Source organism: Lontra canadensis, unplaced genomic scaffold (assembly GCF_010015895.1).
Source record: "Lontra canadensis isolate GAN:19392208 unplaced genomic scaffold, GSC_riverotter_1.0 scaffold4, whole genome shotgun sequence".
Classification (NCBI taxonomy): domain Eukaryota; kingdom Metazoa; phylum Chordata; class Mammalia; order Carnivora; family Mustelidae; genus Lontra; species Lontra canadensis.
In genome coordinates this window covers 3,870,478-3,888,967 of record NW_022630998.1, presented here as the reverse complement: position 1 = coordinate 3,888,967, position 18,490 = coordinate 3,870,478, and the positions used below count along the sequence as shown (strand labels likewise).

The following is an 18,490-nucleotide window of genomic DNA, read 5'->3' as shown; positions in this document are numbered from 1 at the left end:
TAAGTAGATTATATACCTTAATTAGAGGGCTGGGGTGTCAGCCTCTCTCACTCACTAAGAGACAGACATTGGAAGAGATTATACATTGGGCACTCTGAGAAAATCAGTAAGAAAAAATATGATGTGAGTCTGCTAATATGTCCTGGATTAGTATGTGAGTTAGTATCTGTTAACAACTTAAAATAGTACTTTGTACATAATAAATGTCCAATAAACATTAATTATTAATTAACAGCAATAATAGTGACAGCTAAGTTCTCTGGGGTTGATCACATGCATGCAAGGTGAGCCCAGATAAGGGAGAGCTAAGTATGGCCAGTGACAAGGAAAGGCTTTCAAGAAAGGAAATTTTGAGTTGACTTGTAGAAGTACACGGAGACAAAGAAAAGAGGGAATTGCTTGAGAAAAGAACAGAGGTGAGGAGGGAGTGAAGGGAAACTAACTCAGAAGTACATTTGGCTCATCTGTTTCTTATTCTTCCGCATCCTCACCTCCTAACTACAGGGCCACTAGTGCAACTGCTTAGCTATAAAGATGTGCATGCTAATATTAGGAATGAGACTGAAATGGTTTATGTGTGCTCAGATCATGAAAGGTCTGAACTTCTTGGCAGAGGAGAGGAGGTCATGGAGGGCCATCAGAGATTCTGGAATACAGAAGTAGGGATAAAGTATTCAAGTTCAGGACTAGAGTGAGCTGTCCTGGCCTTGAATTTGAGCTGTTCTATGTTAACTAGGCCTCTGCCTAGTTGCTTAACTTCTCAGACCTTCCATGTTCTTATTTGTAAAATGGAGATGACAGTATGTGCCTAATCCTGTATGAAAATGAACGTGAAGTGTTAAGCACCCTGCCTGCCACAAAGCAAGGATTCTCAGTAAGGGCCAGCTATTATCAATTACGAACCTAGGTTCTAGGTGATAAGGGCTGTGTAGGAAGACAAGCCATTTCAACACTAGAGAAGAAAATGTCCATCGGGACACTCGGACTCCAATGACTCTGAGCTTAGTGATAATTAATCTAAGTTACAAAGTTCAAAACCAAGAAGTTAGACTGGGTTTCTAAGCATCAAAATTTTGCTCCTCAAATGATTTCGGATATGTAATAATCATAATGCATGTAACACTGACAACGTATCTATCTCCCTCTTAAAAATCACTCTTATTCCATTACCAAAGCAAGAATTCAAATGCTCAGGAAGTAGAGAGTGTCTAAAGTTTTCGATTGACTCAGAAGTGACTACAACAGGACTAGAAATTACCACTTTGTAACAAAACAAAATAAACAAAAATCTCCATAAACCTAGAAAAATTTACCAAAGAGTGCCAAATGGGCAAACATCCTAACTGTGGAGAGGATTCAGTTATAGGCCAAACTTTTTTTTTTTTTTTTTAAAGACTATTTATTTGAGAGAGAGAGAGATCACAAGTAGGCAGAGAGGCAGGCAGAGAGAGAAGGGGAAGCAGGCTCCCTGCTGAGCAGAGAGCCCGATGCAGGGCTCGATCCCAGGACCCTGAGATCATAACCTGAGCTGAAGGCAGAGACTTAACCTACTGAGCCACCCAGGCGCCCCTAGGCCAAACTTTTTATAGAACTATCTTGTTCATGGATTTAATATGGCCAGGGACCCCAATGTCCTCTGAACTTCAGTAATAGATACATACAGATAAATACAGAAATATCTGTATATGTATGCGTCTCCTCAACACAGCTCTTGGGTTCCAGAAGGGCAGATACCACAACATCTTCATTCTACGTTCCCCGCCATTATGGAGCCAAGAGTAGGTATTCCAATATTTGCTGAGCTGAAATGAATTTGTCAAACGAAGGTGTTCCAAACAAAGGTCCGGCTGTTTGGGTTCTTCTGCTTCAATATGGTTAAGATTATCTTCTATAAAATTAGTTTGCCAACATCTGAAGAGTTTTAAGTTAAGAGAATTCACCTAAACAGCTAACAGACTTTCTCAATCTACTAAAACGATATCCTTAACTGAGTAGACTATTGGGAATGTGAAGATGTAAAAATTTAGGAGCTGCTGGGTGGACCTGAATCATTCCGCTTTGTGTAACAGGAACATAACACTGCCTGTGGCGGACTCCTGGACTAGGGGGTCACAGTCCTGGGCTCCAGGCTTATTTGTGCCCCTTAATACTCCTGTCACCTCAAACATCTATCAAGGGCTGTTTAAAATGCTACGTATACCTCTTTTTAAGAGAAGCTTATAAAAGAACGATTAAGTGCAAAGGAGATAGATGGTCTTTGCTAGTTTACCTTTTTCTTGGGCTTGAACAATTAGAATAGAGTTAGGATTTTATTTTAGGTAAGAAAACAAAAACATTTTTTAAGGGTTATACCTATGGGATTTTTTTCCTCAATCAAGTGTTATCTATCATTGAAGAGGAAAGAGTATCAGCTTAAGTTGACAAAGCTGAGAGGCAGAAGAAAGGGTAGCCAAGGAAAGCAGACACTGGAAGAGAACACAACCAAAGCCTTTGAAATAACAAATCAAAGCAGCTAATAAAAGCTATTCCTTTTCCAAAACTTCAGCCCAAACTCTGATACACTGATGGAAGATGCTTTTATAAACACAAGTCTTTATGTGGAACCAGGCTGTGTCATAAAAAAACGAGTACATGTTGAAATTAAGCAGATAGAAATCTAACTATTTTTTAGGTGCCGCCCAACAGGTTGGTACCAAAAAAAATTTGAGGTTTATTTGTTCATCTTAACATTTATATATTTATCTTAGTATCATTTAAAGTTATAGTTTATAAGTATCATTAAAGTTACAGATAAAGGTGCAGCTGGGTGGCTCAGTGGGTTAAGCCTCTGCCTTCAGCTTAGGTCATGATCTCAGAGTCCTGGGATCAAGCCCCAAATTTCGCTCTCTGCTCAGCAGGGAGCCTGCTTCCCCCTTCTCTCTTCCTTGCCTCTCTACCTACTTGTGAGCTCTGTCAAATAAATAAATAAAATCTTAAAAAAAAAAAAAGTTACAGTGATATAGAAAAGAAGCAAATAACGAAAGATTCTTTTCATATTTCAAACAAGAAGGTTTGGGGATAATAACCATGGAAATAATACTTGCAGCTTTTAAAAAAAAAAGCTATACAGGGAAGATAAATAAGTTTTATTACAGGAAGCTAATCCTTGTAACCAAAATATTTCAGTTTTCAGTTTCTAAAACCATAGGCGTTTACAGGCCCAACAATGCGCAAATCCTATTATGAACATGGATCCTTTAAGAGGATAGTCAGAACCTAATATTTGAAGTGTTTTATATTATTATATATTCCTGTGTTCCCTCATCCCACTCCTAGACCCTCTCTCAAAAAAAAAAAAAAAAAAAAGTGTTGAAGAAGTTTGTGTCAAGTTCCCAAGCAAAGCCAGACAGTCTCTAAGGAGAAAGATAAAGCATAGTCCATGTTTTCCGCCACTTTCCCCCTCTCTTGAGGGGAAACAGGAAAGGGGATGGGAGAAAGACACCCTGAAGCTCTGAATCGAACGACAAAACACACATCACCGCGACGCTAACGACCAGATGACATCTATGAGGCAACTTCACCTTCCCACACGTCACTAAGAAGTAGGGCAACAGAAACAAATGTTGGCTGCTGCTTCCTGACCGGCCTTAGAGATCTGACGGCTTGCCCCAGACGTCCCTCGGGAACGACCAACCTCCAGTCGTTGCCTTCGGGTCCAATCCTTGACATCCCCACGGGACTGCAAGTTGCAGCCCACTCCTGACCCACTACCGTGCCTTTTCCTCTAACACAGCATCGGAGAAGGGGAGAAAAAAAGGCGACCCGGCGCCACCGAAAGAATTCAAGCCACAGGGCCGTCCGTCCCCGCTCAAGTTCCACTCCAAACCGGTCCCCGGCAGAGACGTCTGGGCAGCGCGCTCTCGGCCGCCGGGGCTGGGTCCCCGCGGAGCATACTCACTGGGCTGAACCCACTTTGCTCTCTCTCTTCGCGAGCACTTTGGCAGACTTTGTGTCTTCCACATCTTGCTGTAGTTCGGTCATCGGGGCCGCCTGTGGAGGGCACCTTCAGGCGTCCGCCCGAGGCTGCCGGCGTCCGGGGCGCAGGCCCTGCGAAGCGCGCCTTCCCCACGCTGTCCCCGTGCGCTTGTGGGCTCGGCGCATCCAGGCCGGCCCGGCGCGGCGGGGCCGCCAACCTGGACACGTCCGGCCCGCGGCGATTGGTCGGCTCAGGCGTGCGAGCCGGGGAGGGAAGGGGCGGGAAGGGGCGGGCCGAAGCCGAGTGACAGCCTCTTGCACCAATTGGGAGGCCCGAGACGCGCTCGAGGAAACCTGTTGAACTAGTCCGGGCTGGGGGCGGGGGGGAGGCAGCTAATTGGCCACACGGGTGGAACCGTGTCTAACTAGGCTCCATAGATGTAACCTCCCGATGTCGGGGGCTGTTTGGCTCCCGGACTGGTACCCGGGGGTCTGAGAAGCAGGTGGCCCGGCTGCGGCTCCAGGAAATGGTTACGCCTGCGCGAGGCGCTCTCGCACACAGATGTGCTGTGTGGGTTGGATTGGGGCCTGGCCTAAATGATTCACACAGGATGTTGCCTCATTGGGGACTGCTCCGTGGGGCTTCATCAGTCGGTCAGTTGAGTGACAAAGGTAGTGAGACCTGGTTGTCTCTAGGGGTGGTCTGGTGAACCCTTCCAGGGGCTAGCGGCGGGCATGGGGTGGGGATGGGGAGGCACCCTCAAAACCTCCTCAGCAACTCAGCAGGGGCTGTGCCCCCGCGAAGTACAATGAATGCCTCTTCTTCCAGCTTTTTGGTGAGGTTCGAACGTGGTGAATCGATCTGAAGTTTTGCATTTCAAACATCATTTATGGCGCAGGCTTTTGAGAGCTACCGTGTTCCAGGTGTCGTTCTAAACATGCCCGTATTACACCAAGTGAAGCATGTGTTGGTGGTTTTCTACTTCTCCAGAGTAGTTGAGAATAAGGGTAGTTTTACTTGCTGGAAGCCCACATTTACTTTAAAACAATGACATGGGGCAACAGTAGCTCATGACATGGCTGGGTGGGGGAGGAATCACCAACTCTGTGCTCTTTCTGGGGCTGCAAGTCCTTCATTTTTCTCTTAAAATTGATTTTAGATTTCAGAATAATGACGAAGACTACGGAACCGTAGCGTTCACATGTATGTATGTATATGTGTGCATATATGGTGTGTGTAAAATAAAACACCTACCTTTTCAGATAACTGCAAGAATTTGGGGGATCAAGGCTCTTCCAAAGTTCTCTTTTTCCCCTCTCCATTTATTAGCTATATGATTAGGCTGAGAGAACAAAAGCATCTTTTAGTAGCCTGCTTGCTCCAAAATTGATTCTCTTGACACTTGCAAAATAAAACTAAAGAAAAATGTTTACGTAAATTCCATGAGAGTTGGCCTGGTAGGTTGTGCGCTCTCTTTCTACCCCCAGATTTTTTTAAAGATTTATTTATTGGCACACATGTACCCCAATGTTTATAGCAGCAATATCAACAATAGCCAAACTATGGAAAGAGCCCAGGTGTACATCAACAGATGAATGGATAAAGATGTGATGTATGTATACAGAGAATATTACTCAGCCATCGAAAAGAATGAAGCCTTGCCATTTGCAATGACATGGGTGGAACTAGAGGGTATTATGCTAAGTGAAATAAGTCAGTCAGAGAAAGACAAATATATGATTTCACTCATATGTGGAATTTAAGAAAACATGAACACAGGGGAAGGAAAGGAAAAATAAAATATGATGAAATCAGAGACAAACCATAAGAGACTCTTAATTGTAGAAAACAAACTGAGGGTTGCTGGAGGGGAGGTGGATGGGGGGATGGAGTAACTGGGTGATGGGCATCAAGGAGGGCACTTGATGTAATGAGCACTGGGTGTTATATGCAACTGATGAATCACTAAACTACCTCTGAAACTAATGATATACTATATGTAATTAATTGATTTTAAGTTAAAAGAAAGAAGATGTTGGTTGAAAAAAAAGAGATTTATTTATCTTAGGGAAAGAGAGAGAGCAAGAGTGGGAGGGCAGAGGGAAAAGGGGAAAGAATCTCAAGCAGACTCCCTGTTCAGTATTTCATTCTTTTTCATGGCTGGGTAATATTCCATTGTATGTCTATTCCACATTTGTTGATCCGTTCACCTGCTGATGAATAGTTGGGCTATTTCTGCTATTGTTGCTCTTGTGAATAATGCTGTTGTGAACATTGATGTACAAATACCTGTTCGAGTCCCTGCTTTGAATTCTTCCGGGTAAATACCTAGGAGTGGAATTGGTGGTTGGATGGTAGTCACATGCTTAACCTTTTGAGAAACCCCAGTCAGACTCCTTTGGATGCCTGAATAAGAGCAAGTGTTCAAAACTTCCTCAGCATGGGCTTAGAGCTCATTTAGTGAGCACACGAGTACCTTAGAACTTGTTCTGTAGTGTGTGGGATGAAGACTTAATAATTCAGTCTTAAGTGAGAAAGGAGGGAAGGAGGATGGGAAGGCGGGCAGATCAAGAAAATAGCACATAGGCCTTTCCTAGAGTGGAGAGGAATTAGAAGGGAGCAAGTAAGGGGTGGCTGGGTAGCTCAGTCATTTAAGTGTTTGCCTTCTGCTCAGGTCAAGATCCCAGGGTCCTGGGATCAAGTTCCATATTGGGATCCTTGCTCAATGGGGAGTCCGCTTCTCCCTCTGCCTGTAGCTACCCTGCTTGTGCTCTCCTTTTCTGTCAAATTAACAAATAAAATTTTAAAAAAATAAAAGAGCAAGCAAAAAACATTATTTTACATAGTAATATTTGCCTGGGTTTAAAAGACATTGTCAAACAGCTTCCTAATTTGTTTATTCATGGAGCTATTTTACAATAAAATGGAATGCAGTATTTAAAAAGTAGTAGTGGCAAACATTAGGGGAAATTTCACTGTAGTATGACAAAACTGAGATTTGAGAGTATGCCTACTATATACTTTAGGGGGCTCTTTGATTTTCTCTAATAAAACACCCTTTACTTTTCTTCCTCCTAGCCTTTCAGAACATCATTTCTTGTTTCTAATATCAAAGAGGAGTTCTAGCTGTTACTTTTTCCAGTTTCCGAGCCAGGTCCAGTAGAAAGTGCCTAATCCATCACCTTTCAGGAGGTAGAAGACTTCTACTTAACAGCTTGGAATATGGATCGAAATTGTTGTCTTTTTGACATTGATCAGATATACTGTACATCTGTCCATAGTCTCAGTGGCAGAGTTCAAATATGAGCTTGGAAATTTGAGTGAAGATGATGGTATCATGTAATTACCTAAGCTGCTGGGTGATGTTTGGGTCAAGTAATTACCTAATTCATACCACGTGACAGGCTATGTACTTATTAACCAATATAGGCACATATCAAGGGTCATCACATGCTTGGGATTTTGTGCCTGTTGTCTGAGGACATGTTTAAAAAGGTAGCTGATGCTCTTATCAAGGTATAACCTGTAATAATTTAACTATGCATAATATTCAATGTATTAGTGTCCTAAGTCAAAGAATTTCATGAGCACCGATCAGAACACTCCTGTTTTCAATTTAAATTCAATATCCAAAGGAGAAAATGGGAAAACAGAGTTCAGCAGCGAGCCCTACGGTGACACTGAAGAATTTGATTTTAAGACTTCTAAATAGAGTTTTAAGAATGAAAGTTGAGAAGCATTATATGAAGGGGATCTTTACTGATATGAAAGGCAATTTCCTGATGAGTACAGCTATTAAAATTGCAATGGAAAGCTATAGTATGGCATGAAATCTCGTACTCTATAGGCTTTTGAAAATGGTATAAAGAAAAACCACATAGAATGGTTGTAAACCAGTATTTTCCAAGTCAGGTTATACTGCAGATGGGAAAATTTGAAGTATTCTCTTCCTTTCTCTTAGGGATGAAGCATTAACCAAGCTTAGCACCCGTGTTTAGAGAAATGGACAAAATGGTAGGAGCTTGCTACGATAAGAATAGGTGGTGGTTGGCACACACTAGGATTAAGTCTGATTCTATGAGAAAGCAAAAGCAGTTAAAAAAAAAAAAACAAAAAACCCAACTCTTCCAGCCCCATATTATTTAAAAATTAAAATACACGATGCCCCATAAAGAATACATTAAAATCAATCCCAAAGTTTTAAAGTAGATGTCTAATTTCTGCATGGTTAATGTCACAGATCACATGTGAGGTAAGGAGGCCTCTGAGACCATCCCTTATTGTGGTTTTCACATCAGGTTCTGGAGGAGTCAGCTGGATGGTTTGAACTAGAGAGTGGGGGAGCTGGTGATTGAAGGTAGGTCTTATGACACCAGCCTCCCTCTTCCCACCACTCAGACACACAGCCTCTCCTGCCTCCGCTAGACCCCTCTCACTTTATCTCTCTCGTGTATTTGTGTTCTATATTGGGTTCTACTTCAGGGAGGGGGAAAAGGTTGCCTGCCACACACTAAACAAAATTGAAAAGTAAAATATGCAGTCATTTTTGAGAGAAGAGCCTGAGCTTCAGAGGGTGTAGGGACTCGGCCAAGATGACAGTGATCCCCTGAGGATGAAGATGCAACTTTCCTGACTTTGGGTGGTTGTAGGGGTGCAGAAGAACGGACAGGGCAAAATTTCATTAATGGCAGAGACGCACACCTTACTGGAGAGTGTGTGTGAAGGAAAGCCCAAGGACACTGACATATCTGTAATGTTGGTGGGGAAGGAAATGTTTGAACCTAGAGCTGTCTTTGGTGGCTGCCCTTTGGAGTTATCTATTGCTGCATAACTACCTCAAAGCTTGTGGCTTAAAACAGTAATTTATTATTTCTGCTCCTGGTTCAGTGGACCCTCAGCTGGAGGGTTCTCACTAGGGGTCTCTCATGCAGTCAGTGTCAGATTGTGCCTGGGTTTGGAGTACCATCTGAAGACTCAGCAGAGTTTCAGGTGTATTCCTATGTCTGGTGCTTCAGCTGGGATGGCTAGAACAGGTGGGGACTAGCTGAGCATTTTGTCTCCCTCCATGGCCCACCACATGGCTATCCTGGGCTTCCTTACAACATGGCCATCTCAGTATATGTAGATTTCTGACTTGGTGGCTGGCTTCTCCAGGGTACATGTTGTATAAGGCTAAGGGAGAGTCTGCAAGGCTTCTTATGTGATAACCTTGGATGTCAGGCGGCTTCAACTCTGCTGCTTTCTCATGGTCAAGGGTGAGCTACAAGGCCGCCCCACATTCAAGGTGTGAATAACAGGAGTGCATTTCACTGGGGACCATCTCTGGAGATGGGCTACCACAGTGCAGATAATAGATGAGGCCCTCTGAATTTAGATACTTTGTCAATGTGGATGTGGGTGAATGGGTGTTTGTAACAGCACTGTTCTAAATGCATGAGATATACAAGTGAACAATACAGGCAAAACCCATGGTGCTTGGTGGGTTTGCATTCTAGTGGAGGAACTGAAAATGAGAAACATAAGCACATAAAGAACACAGTTTCAACAGATGGGAGGTACAAACAAAATAAAATAGAAAATGATGGATAATGAGGGAGGCCTATTTTACATAGGAAGCCCAGGGAAGCCTCGTTGAGAGGTGATGTGTCAGATTTGAAAGAGGGGAAGGAGGGGGCATGTGAAGTCTGGGTGCAAAGTTTGGCAGCCAGTGGAGAAAGCATGAGTAAAGGTGTTGAGGTAAGTGTGAGCTCAGCACATTCTAGGGACAGTAAGAAGGCCCTTGTTCTCTACTCTGGAGTAAAAGGAGGGAAGAGAAGGTTGGTGGGAGGTGATCTCTGAGAGATACTATCTTCTCTGTCCATTTGTTTTTTTTTTTAATCTGTCCTCTTTCTTGACATTGGAATCTTCCCCAAAACAAGGAACTTGGGTGTTGTGTCTGCCACTCCATCCACAACACCTGGTTCCTATTAGTTGCTCAATAAATATGTGTTGAATGAATGAAGGAATCACTGGGTCATTGTTTCCAACCAGTGTTGCTCAACCATGATCTTCTGGAACTCTAGGGAACCTGAAATGTTCTTTTCTTTTCTTTTCTTTTCTTTTCTTTTCTTTTCTTTTCTTTTCTTTTCTTTTCTTTCTTTTCTTTTCTTTTCTTTTCTTTTTGTTTCTCTTCTTTTCTTTTCATTTTGGAATTTGCAGGGGAAAAAAGAGAGTGAATGAAAAAAGAAATTTAGGGGCGCCTGGATGGCTCAGTGGGTTAAAGCCTCTGCCTTCGGTCAGGTCATGATCCCAGGGTTCTGGGATCGAGCCCCACATTGGGCTCTCTGCTTGGCAGGGAACCTTCTTCCCTTCCTCTCTCTCTCTGCCTGCCTCTCTGCCTACCTGTGATCTCTGTCTGTCAAATAAATAAATAAAATCTTTAAAAAAGAAAAAAGAAATTTAACTCAAATTCCCCCCCACCTCAGACCTCCAACTAAAAAAAGAAAAGTAGCTTGTGCTACTTATCACTTGTCTGCTAGTGGATGGCAAGTGTTTCAAAGGGGTCAGAGAGGTCCCATGACTCCCAGATGGTCTGGCTCCAAAGTATGTCCAAGAATCACTGTTTATAATCCACAGGCAGTGATTTAAAGTTAGGGAATATTTCATGTTTTCTTAGAGAAACATTCATACAGCAACTTCCTTTCCTTGTTTTGGGAACTAATGGTCATGTCATGCTTATGAGGACTTATCTTCCCCTGCGCCTTGGTTTTACGTGCTCTCTCTTCCTTCCTGGGAAATGTTCTGACGATGTAGTTTGCATGGTGCAATGAATACATTGGAAGCAGTTAATACTTAATTATTCAAGGAGTTTCTGCATGTTACTTTTTTTCTTTATATCACCTATTGTACACTTTTTTTTTGGATTTTCATTCTGTTTCACATACTTTTCATGTTATTCCTTTTTGACAATTCCTATTAGCATTTTGTTGTCTTTTCTTCCAATTTGTCTTCTAATAGTATTCATTTTTAAAAAAGATTTTATTTATTTATTTGACACAGAGAGAGAGATCACAAGCAGGCAGAGAGGCAGGCAGAGAGAGAGGGAAGCAGGCTCCCTGCTGAGCAGAGAGCCCGATGTAGGGCTCGATCCCAGGACCCTGAGATCATGACCTGAGCCGAAGGCAGAGGCTTTAACCCACTGAGCCACCCAGGCACCCCAATAGTATTCATTTTTAAGAATTATTTAACAAACAAGAAAGCAAAAGAGGAACAGAGGAGAAGTGAATACAGAAAACACCTCAGACAAATAAAGTTTTTCTATTTCCCTCAAGTAACCACAGCTTTTACTTTGGTTTTGTTTAAATTTTATAAACAGACCCTTCATTTGAGGTAGATTGTGCAGTCTGTCCTTCTTTTCTTCCTTCCTTCCTTCCTTCCTTCCTTCCTTCTTTACTTCCAACCTGTTTTTTTGGTTTGTTTGTTTGTTGTTTTTTGGCATGTGCCAAGCAATATTTCATGTGATGGAGATGTAAAAATAAAGAAGTACCTATGTGCTATAACGGAGTTCATTGTCCACAGGGAAAGAGTTCAATAAGTGATTATTTACAAGATACATGTACACAGAACTTGAGTCCAAACCTATCACAATTCTATATCACAACCAGACACTTGGATCAGACAACTGGGTAGCAGATGGTGGGAAGGGGCAGGGGATGGCCATGGGATGCTTCACATTCTTCTGTTTTGGGTCACACACAAGTCATACCCACTCCCCACCTAACCCCCTTACATATCCACACAACTTGTTGAAAGGCAGTAGGCTGGAAGTCAGAACTGGGCCCTAGTCCAGGCAGTGTGCTTTGTGCTGGAATGTGCATCTATTAATGGAATACAGAATTGAAGTAAGAGAATGCTGGCCTCAGAGAAAGGGCTCTAGACTTCATGCTTATAGCTGTATCACTTTTTGTCTTATAGAGACTAAAAGAGGGAAGGGGGAAGAAACTGCTTTACACAGAAATGTTGGAAGTACCTATTGTGGAATGACAGTTTTAAATAAATTTCATGAGGCCAGAGTGCTTACTAAAATCTATTCACTTGGCAAACTAAGTGCATTTACCTTCTTCCTATAGGGCTTTCTGCTTCTTTGTATGGGCTTCTACCTTTAAAAGCATAGCAGATGAAAACAGCATGTTTCCCTGTGTGTTGTGATCACAGGCTGACTAAAATCAGAATTTATTCTATTTCTAATAGTAGTAGTAGTCAAAGTAATAAAAGTTCATCTTTCTTATTTATCAAAAAATAAATAATAAGCTCTTCAGTAAAACACACATTAGAGGGAGATTCAGACATTGGAAATGCTTGGTCCTATAGAATCCCAAGCCTCCAGATTTCGAGAAAATGTATAAATTAGTAGTAGGTACTACAAAGAAGCAGGAGGTGAGAGCAGGTGGCTGTGGTCTTGATTCCAGGCTTCTCAGTTGCACCTCTCAGTTGCACATGACCACTTCTCATGTGGTCCTATAGAATTTGCTCTTTTGCCCCTTCTGTCTGAGGGATTGTCCATGATCTCCTTTCAGGAAATAGCCCTCCTTGTTTGAGCTCCTTCAGGGAATTGTCCTGTGGCAAAAGAGTCTCAGCAGGGGAGGGGAGGGAATGAGGAGAGGTCAAGTGATTGAGATTCTGACTGATCTAAGAGTCCTAATATGCACTTGACCACCTTGGGCACCTGGCTTACCTCCTATAAACCTCCATTTCCTCGTCTGGAGGGAAAAAACAGAAATAGCAGTAGTATCTATGTTATAGGATCACTGGAGAATTTAGAAAGCTTATATATGTACAGCATGTGATTATTTGTTTTTTTTTTTAAAGATTTTATTTATTTATTTGACAGAGAGAGATCACAAGTAGATGGAGAGGCAGGCAGAGAGAGAGGGAAGTAGGATCCCTGCCGAGCAGAGAACCCGATGCGGGACTTGATCCCAGGACCCTGAGATCATGACCTGAGCTGAAGGCAGTGGCTTAACCCACTGAGCCACCCAGGCACCTGAAAGCTTATATATGTAAAGGAATTAGTAAAGTATGCCAGGTACCTAGTAAGCACTTAGTTCATTTAAGCTATTGATTATCATCATCATATTATTACTGACCAGAATAATATTTTAACTGCCCTCCCTTATATCATCAGCCCTCAGTATTTAATGAAAACCCACAGTGTGTGGAGTATTATGTCATATGCAAGAAGGCATCACTAAAGCTGTAGAAGGTGTAACATCTATTCCTCTCTGAGTTCTCAGCCCTCTTCAAGCTGATATCTGTATCAGAAGCTAAGGCTCCATCCTTAGATCAGTGATATCGATATGTTTAGCTTACTAGATCTCATCTGTAATCTCTCGTATATCCTGGGTTTTTTCCCCTCTCAAATATCTTTGCCACCATAAAAGTTTTAGTTTAATAGTATAGAAGTCATTGGATTTAAAAGGTAATTAATAGGAATTCTGAGGCTTATGGAGGCTTATGAGAGCTAGGATGACTGAACATTCTCATTTGTTTGAGAGAGTCCTGATTTATTCCCACTATTATGGCTTATTTATAGTACGGTCCCCTTTTTAAAGGTATCCCTGTTTGGAAAACTTACTGACAGGTAATCTACAGTTGGACCAAACTAAAATATTTTATTAGCTCAGGTGTTTAGATTAAGCATGAACTCTTGGATTTGATTGCTTTGCTGACTGGTAGAATACCCTCTGTCACTCATTGTATTCCCAAATTTTACTAAATGACCTAAAACTTACCAGAACAAATGTGTTGCAAAAAATATCTTCAGATCATAGTTCTATGAAACCTGAAGTCAAATATAAGCAAAATTTGGAAAGCCCACAAATACGTGGAGGTTAAAGGACATCCTATTAAATAACGTAGGGGTTAACCAGGAAAATAAATAAGAAATACAAAAGTAATTGGAAGCAAATGAAAACAAAAACATGACAGTCTACAAAGCCTTTTGGATGCAGCAAAGGCAGTCCTAAGAAGCAAGTATATTGCAATAGGTCTGCAAGAAAAGTCTCAAATACATGACTTAACAATACACCTAAGGGAGCTAGAAAAGGAACAGCACATAAAGCCTAAAGCCAGCAGAAGAAGGGAAATACTAAATATTAGAGCAGAAGTAAATGATACAGAAACAAAAAACAAAGCAGTAGAACAGATCAATGAAACTAAGAGCTGATTCTTTGGAAGAATTAATGAATTTGATAACCCCCTAGCTAGACTTATCAAAAAGAAAAGAGAAAGCACCAACTCAATAAAAATCACAAATGAAAGAGGAGAGATCACAACCAACACCACAAAAATAGATAGAAGTATAAGAGAATACTATGAAAAATTATATGCCAACAAACTGTGCAATCTGGAAGAAATGGACAAATTCCTACAAACCTACAAACTACCAGCTGAAACAGGAAGAAATAGAAAATTTGAACAGACCCATAACCAGCAAAGAAATTGAATCAGTAATTAAAAATCTCCCAACAAACAAAAATCCAGGGCCAGATGGCTTCCCAGGGGAATGCTGCCAGACATTTCAAGAAGACTTAATACTTATTCTTCTCAAACTGTTCCGAAAAATAGAAATGGAAGGAAAACTTCCAAAGTCCTTCTATGAATCCAGCATGACTTTGATTCCAAAACTGGACACAGACCCCACTAAAAGGGAGAATTACAAGCCAATATCCCTGATGAACATGGGTGCAAGAATTCTCAACAAGATATGAGCAAATTGAATCCAACAGTACTTTGAAAGAATTATTCACCATAGTCAAGTGGGATTTATTCCTGGGTTGCACAGATGGCTCAATAGTCATAAATCAATCAACATGAGACACCACATTAACCAAAGAAAGGATAAGGACCATATAATCCTCTCGATAGATGGGGAAAAAGCATTTGACAAAATATAGCATCCATTCTTTTTTTTTTTTTTTTAAGATTTTATTTATTTATTTGTCAGAGAGAGACACACCGAGAGAGGGAACACAAGCAGGGGGAGTGGGAAAGGGAGAAGCAGGCTTCCTGCCTTGGAGCAGGGAGCCCAATACAGGACTCGATCCCAGAACCCTGGGATCATGACCTGATCCGAAGGCAGATGCTTAAAGGCTGAGCCACCCAGGTGCCCCTGTAGCATCCATTCTTGATAAAAACCCTCAGTAAAGTAAGGATAGATGGAACATACGTCAACGTCATAAAGGCCAAATACGGAAGACCCATAGCTAATATCACCCTCAAAGGGGAAAATCCGAGAGCTTTTCCTCCAAGTTCAGGAATAAGACAGAGATATCCACTCTTACCATTACTATTTAACAGAGTACTGGAAGTCTTATCCTCAGCAGTCAGACAACAAAAAGAAATAAGAGATATCCCAATTGTAAGGAAGATGTCAAACTCTCACTATTTGCAGAGGACATGATCATCTACATAGAAAACCTGAAACACTCCACCCAAAATTTGCTAGAACTAATATGTGAATTCAGTAAAGTCACAGGATATAAAATCAATGTACAGAAATTTGTGGCATTTTTATACAACAATAACAAAGCAGCAGAAAAAGAAATGAAGGAATCTACCCCATTTACAATGGCACCAAAAACCATAAGATACCTAGGAATAAACCTAACCAAAGAGGTAAAAGATCTGTACACTGAAAACTATAGAACATTTATAAAAGAAATTGAAGAGGACACAAAGAAATGGAAAAGCATTCCATGCTCATGGATTGGAGGAACAAACATCGATAACATGTCTATCCAATGAAAGCAATCTACACATTTAATGTAATCCCTATCAAATTACCACAAGCATTTTTGCAGCCTTAGAACAAACAATCCTAAAATTAGTATGGCACCAAAAAAAGACCCTAAATAGCCAAAACAATCCTGGGACGAAAAAAAAGCAAAGCTGGAGGCATCATGATTCCAGACTTTCAGCTACATTTCAAAGCAGTGGTGATTAAGACAGTATGGTACTGGCACAAAAACAGACACTGATCAGTGGAATAGAATAGAAAACCCAGAAATGGACCCACAACTATATGGGTAACTAATCTCCAAGAAAGCAGGACAGAATATCCAATGAAAAAAAGACAGTCTCTTCAACAAATGGTGTTGGGAAAATTGGACAGCCACATGCAGAAGAATGAAACTGGACTACTTTCTTATGCCACACACAAAAAGAAATCCAAAGTGGTTGAAAGACTTAAATGTGACACAGGAAACCATAAAAATCCTAAAGAACATAGGCAGCAAGCTCTTTGACCATGGCCATAGCAACTTCTTACTCTTAGATACATCACTGGAGGCAAGGGAAACAAAAGCAAAAATGAACTATTAGGACTTCATCAAGATAAAAACCTCTGTACAGCAAAGGAAACAATTAACAAAACTAAATGGCAACCTAGGGAATGGGAGAAGATGTTCACAAATGACATATCTAATAAAGGGTTAGTATCCAAAATCTATACAGAACTAACCAAACTCAACACCCCAAAACCAAATAATCCTGTTAAGAAATCCTGTTAAGAAGGTATGAATAGGGGCGCCTGGGTGGCCCAGTGGGTTAAGCCTCTGCCTTCAGCTCAGGTCATGATCCCAGGGTCCTGGGATCGAGCCCCACATCGGGCTCTCTGCTCGGCAGAGAGCCTGCTTCTCCCCCTCTCTCTGCCTACCTCTCTGCCTACTTGTGATTTCTGTCAAATGAATAAAATCTTAAAAAAAAAAAGAAAGTATGAATAGACATTTTCTAAAGAAGACATCCAGATGGCTAACAGACACATGAAAACGTTCAACATCACTCATCATCAGGGAAATACAAATCAAAACCATGATGAGATACCACTTTACACCTGTCAGAATGGCTACAAATAACAACACAAGAAACAGCAGGTGTTGGCAAGGATGTGGAGAAAGGGGAACCCTCTTACACTGTTGGTAGGAATGCAAACCGGTGCAGCCATTCTGGAAAATAGTATGGAGGTTCCTCAAAAAGTTAAAAGTAGCTGAGTGAAATAAGTCAAGTAGAGAGAGTCAATTATCGTATGGTTTCACTTATTTGTGGAGCATAACAAATAGCATGGAGGACAAGGGGAGATGGAGAGGAGAAGGGAGTTGAAGGAAATTGGAAGGGGAGGTGAACCATGAGAGACTATGGACTCTGAAAAACAATCTGAGGGTTTTGAAGGGGCAGGGGGTGGGAGGTTGGGGGAACAAGGTGGTGGGTATTAGAGAGGGCACGTATTGCATGGAGCACTGGGTGTGGTGCAAAAACAATGAATACTGTTACGCTGAAAAGAAAAAAAAAAAAGTAGAATTACCCTACGTTCTTGCAATTGCACCGCTAGGTATTTACCCAAAGGATACAAAAATACAGATTTGAAAGGATGCCAATGTTTATAACAGCATCATGTTATAAAAATTGCATGCCAATGTTTATAACAGCATCATTAACTTTAGCCAAACTATGCAAAGAGCCTAAATGTCCATCAACTGATGGATAAAGAAGATGTGGTGTGTGTGTGTGTTTGTGTATAGTCCATTGGACATATATGTGCAATAGACTATTACTCACCCATTAAAAAGAATGAAATCTTGGGATGCCTGAGTGGCTCAGTCATTCAGGCGTCTGCCTTCAGCTCAGGTCATGATCCCAGAGTCCTGGGATCGAGTCCCAAATTGGGCTCTTTGCTCAGTGTGGAGCCTGCTTCTCCCTCTGCCTGGCACTCCCCTTGCCTTTGCTCACTTGCTCTCTCTCTCTGGCAAATAAATAAAATCTTTTTAAAAAGAGAATGAAGGGTGCTTGGGTGGCTCAGTGGGTTAAGCCACTGCCTTCGGCTCAGGTCATGATCTCAGGTTCCTGGGATCGAGTCCTGCATCGGTCTCTCTGCTCAGCAGGGAGCCTGCTTCTCTCTCTCTCTCTCTCTCTCTCTCTCTGCCTGCCTCTCTGCCTACTTGTGATCTCTCTCTGTCAAATAAATAAATAAAAAATCTTAAAAAAAAAAGAGAATGAAATCTTGCCATTTGCAATGATGTGGATGAATCTAGAGTGTATTATGCTAAGTGAAATAAGTCCATGAGAGAAAGACAAATACCATATGATTTCACTCATATGTGGAACTTAAGAAACAAAACAGGTGGACATTTGGGCAGGGGGAAAAAGAATAAAAGGTGGGAGGGAAACAAACCATAAGAGACTCTTAATGATAGAGAACAAACTGAGGGTTGCTAAAGAGGAGATGGGTGGGAGGATGGGTTAAATGAGTGATGGGTAGTAAGGAGGACACTTATGATGAGCACTGGGTGTTGTATATGTAAGTGATGAACCACTGAATTCTATTCTTGAAACCAACATGGCACTGTATGTTAATGAACTAGGATTTAAATCAAAATTTGAAAAGAAATGTATTGCAAAAAAGAAATGTATGTAAGAATGTCAAATTATCACAGAAAAAAACTTAAAGTTCATGCTCTGTTGATCACAAATGGGAGGCATCTCTGTGTACAATTGATGGCT

General features: G+C 41.4%; 1 protein-coding gene across 6 annotated transcripts in view; it reads right to left on the bottom strand.

Moving 5' to 3' along the window:
- GRAMD2B (GRAM domain containing 2B) overlaps nt 1-18,490 on the bottom strand; it is a 111,872-nt gene that overhangs the window by 65,749 nt on the left and 27,633 nt on the right. For 3 of the 6 annotated variants that reach the window (XM_032844527.1, XM_032844518.1, XM_032844533.1), the window contains exon 1: nt 3,938-4,128. The exons of 2 other annotated variants lie outside the window; for them this stretch is intronic. In XM_032844527.1, coding sequence (XP_032700418.1) covers nt 3,938-4,001 — 64 coding nt within the window. In that variant the 5' untranslated portion in view covers nt 4,002-4,128. Of the gene's footprint in view, nt 1-3,937; nt 4,129-18,490 lie in introns of those variants that run through there. One more of the 6 variants, XM_032844566.1, reaches the window with a different exon arrangement.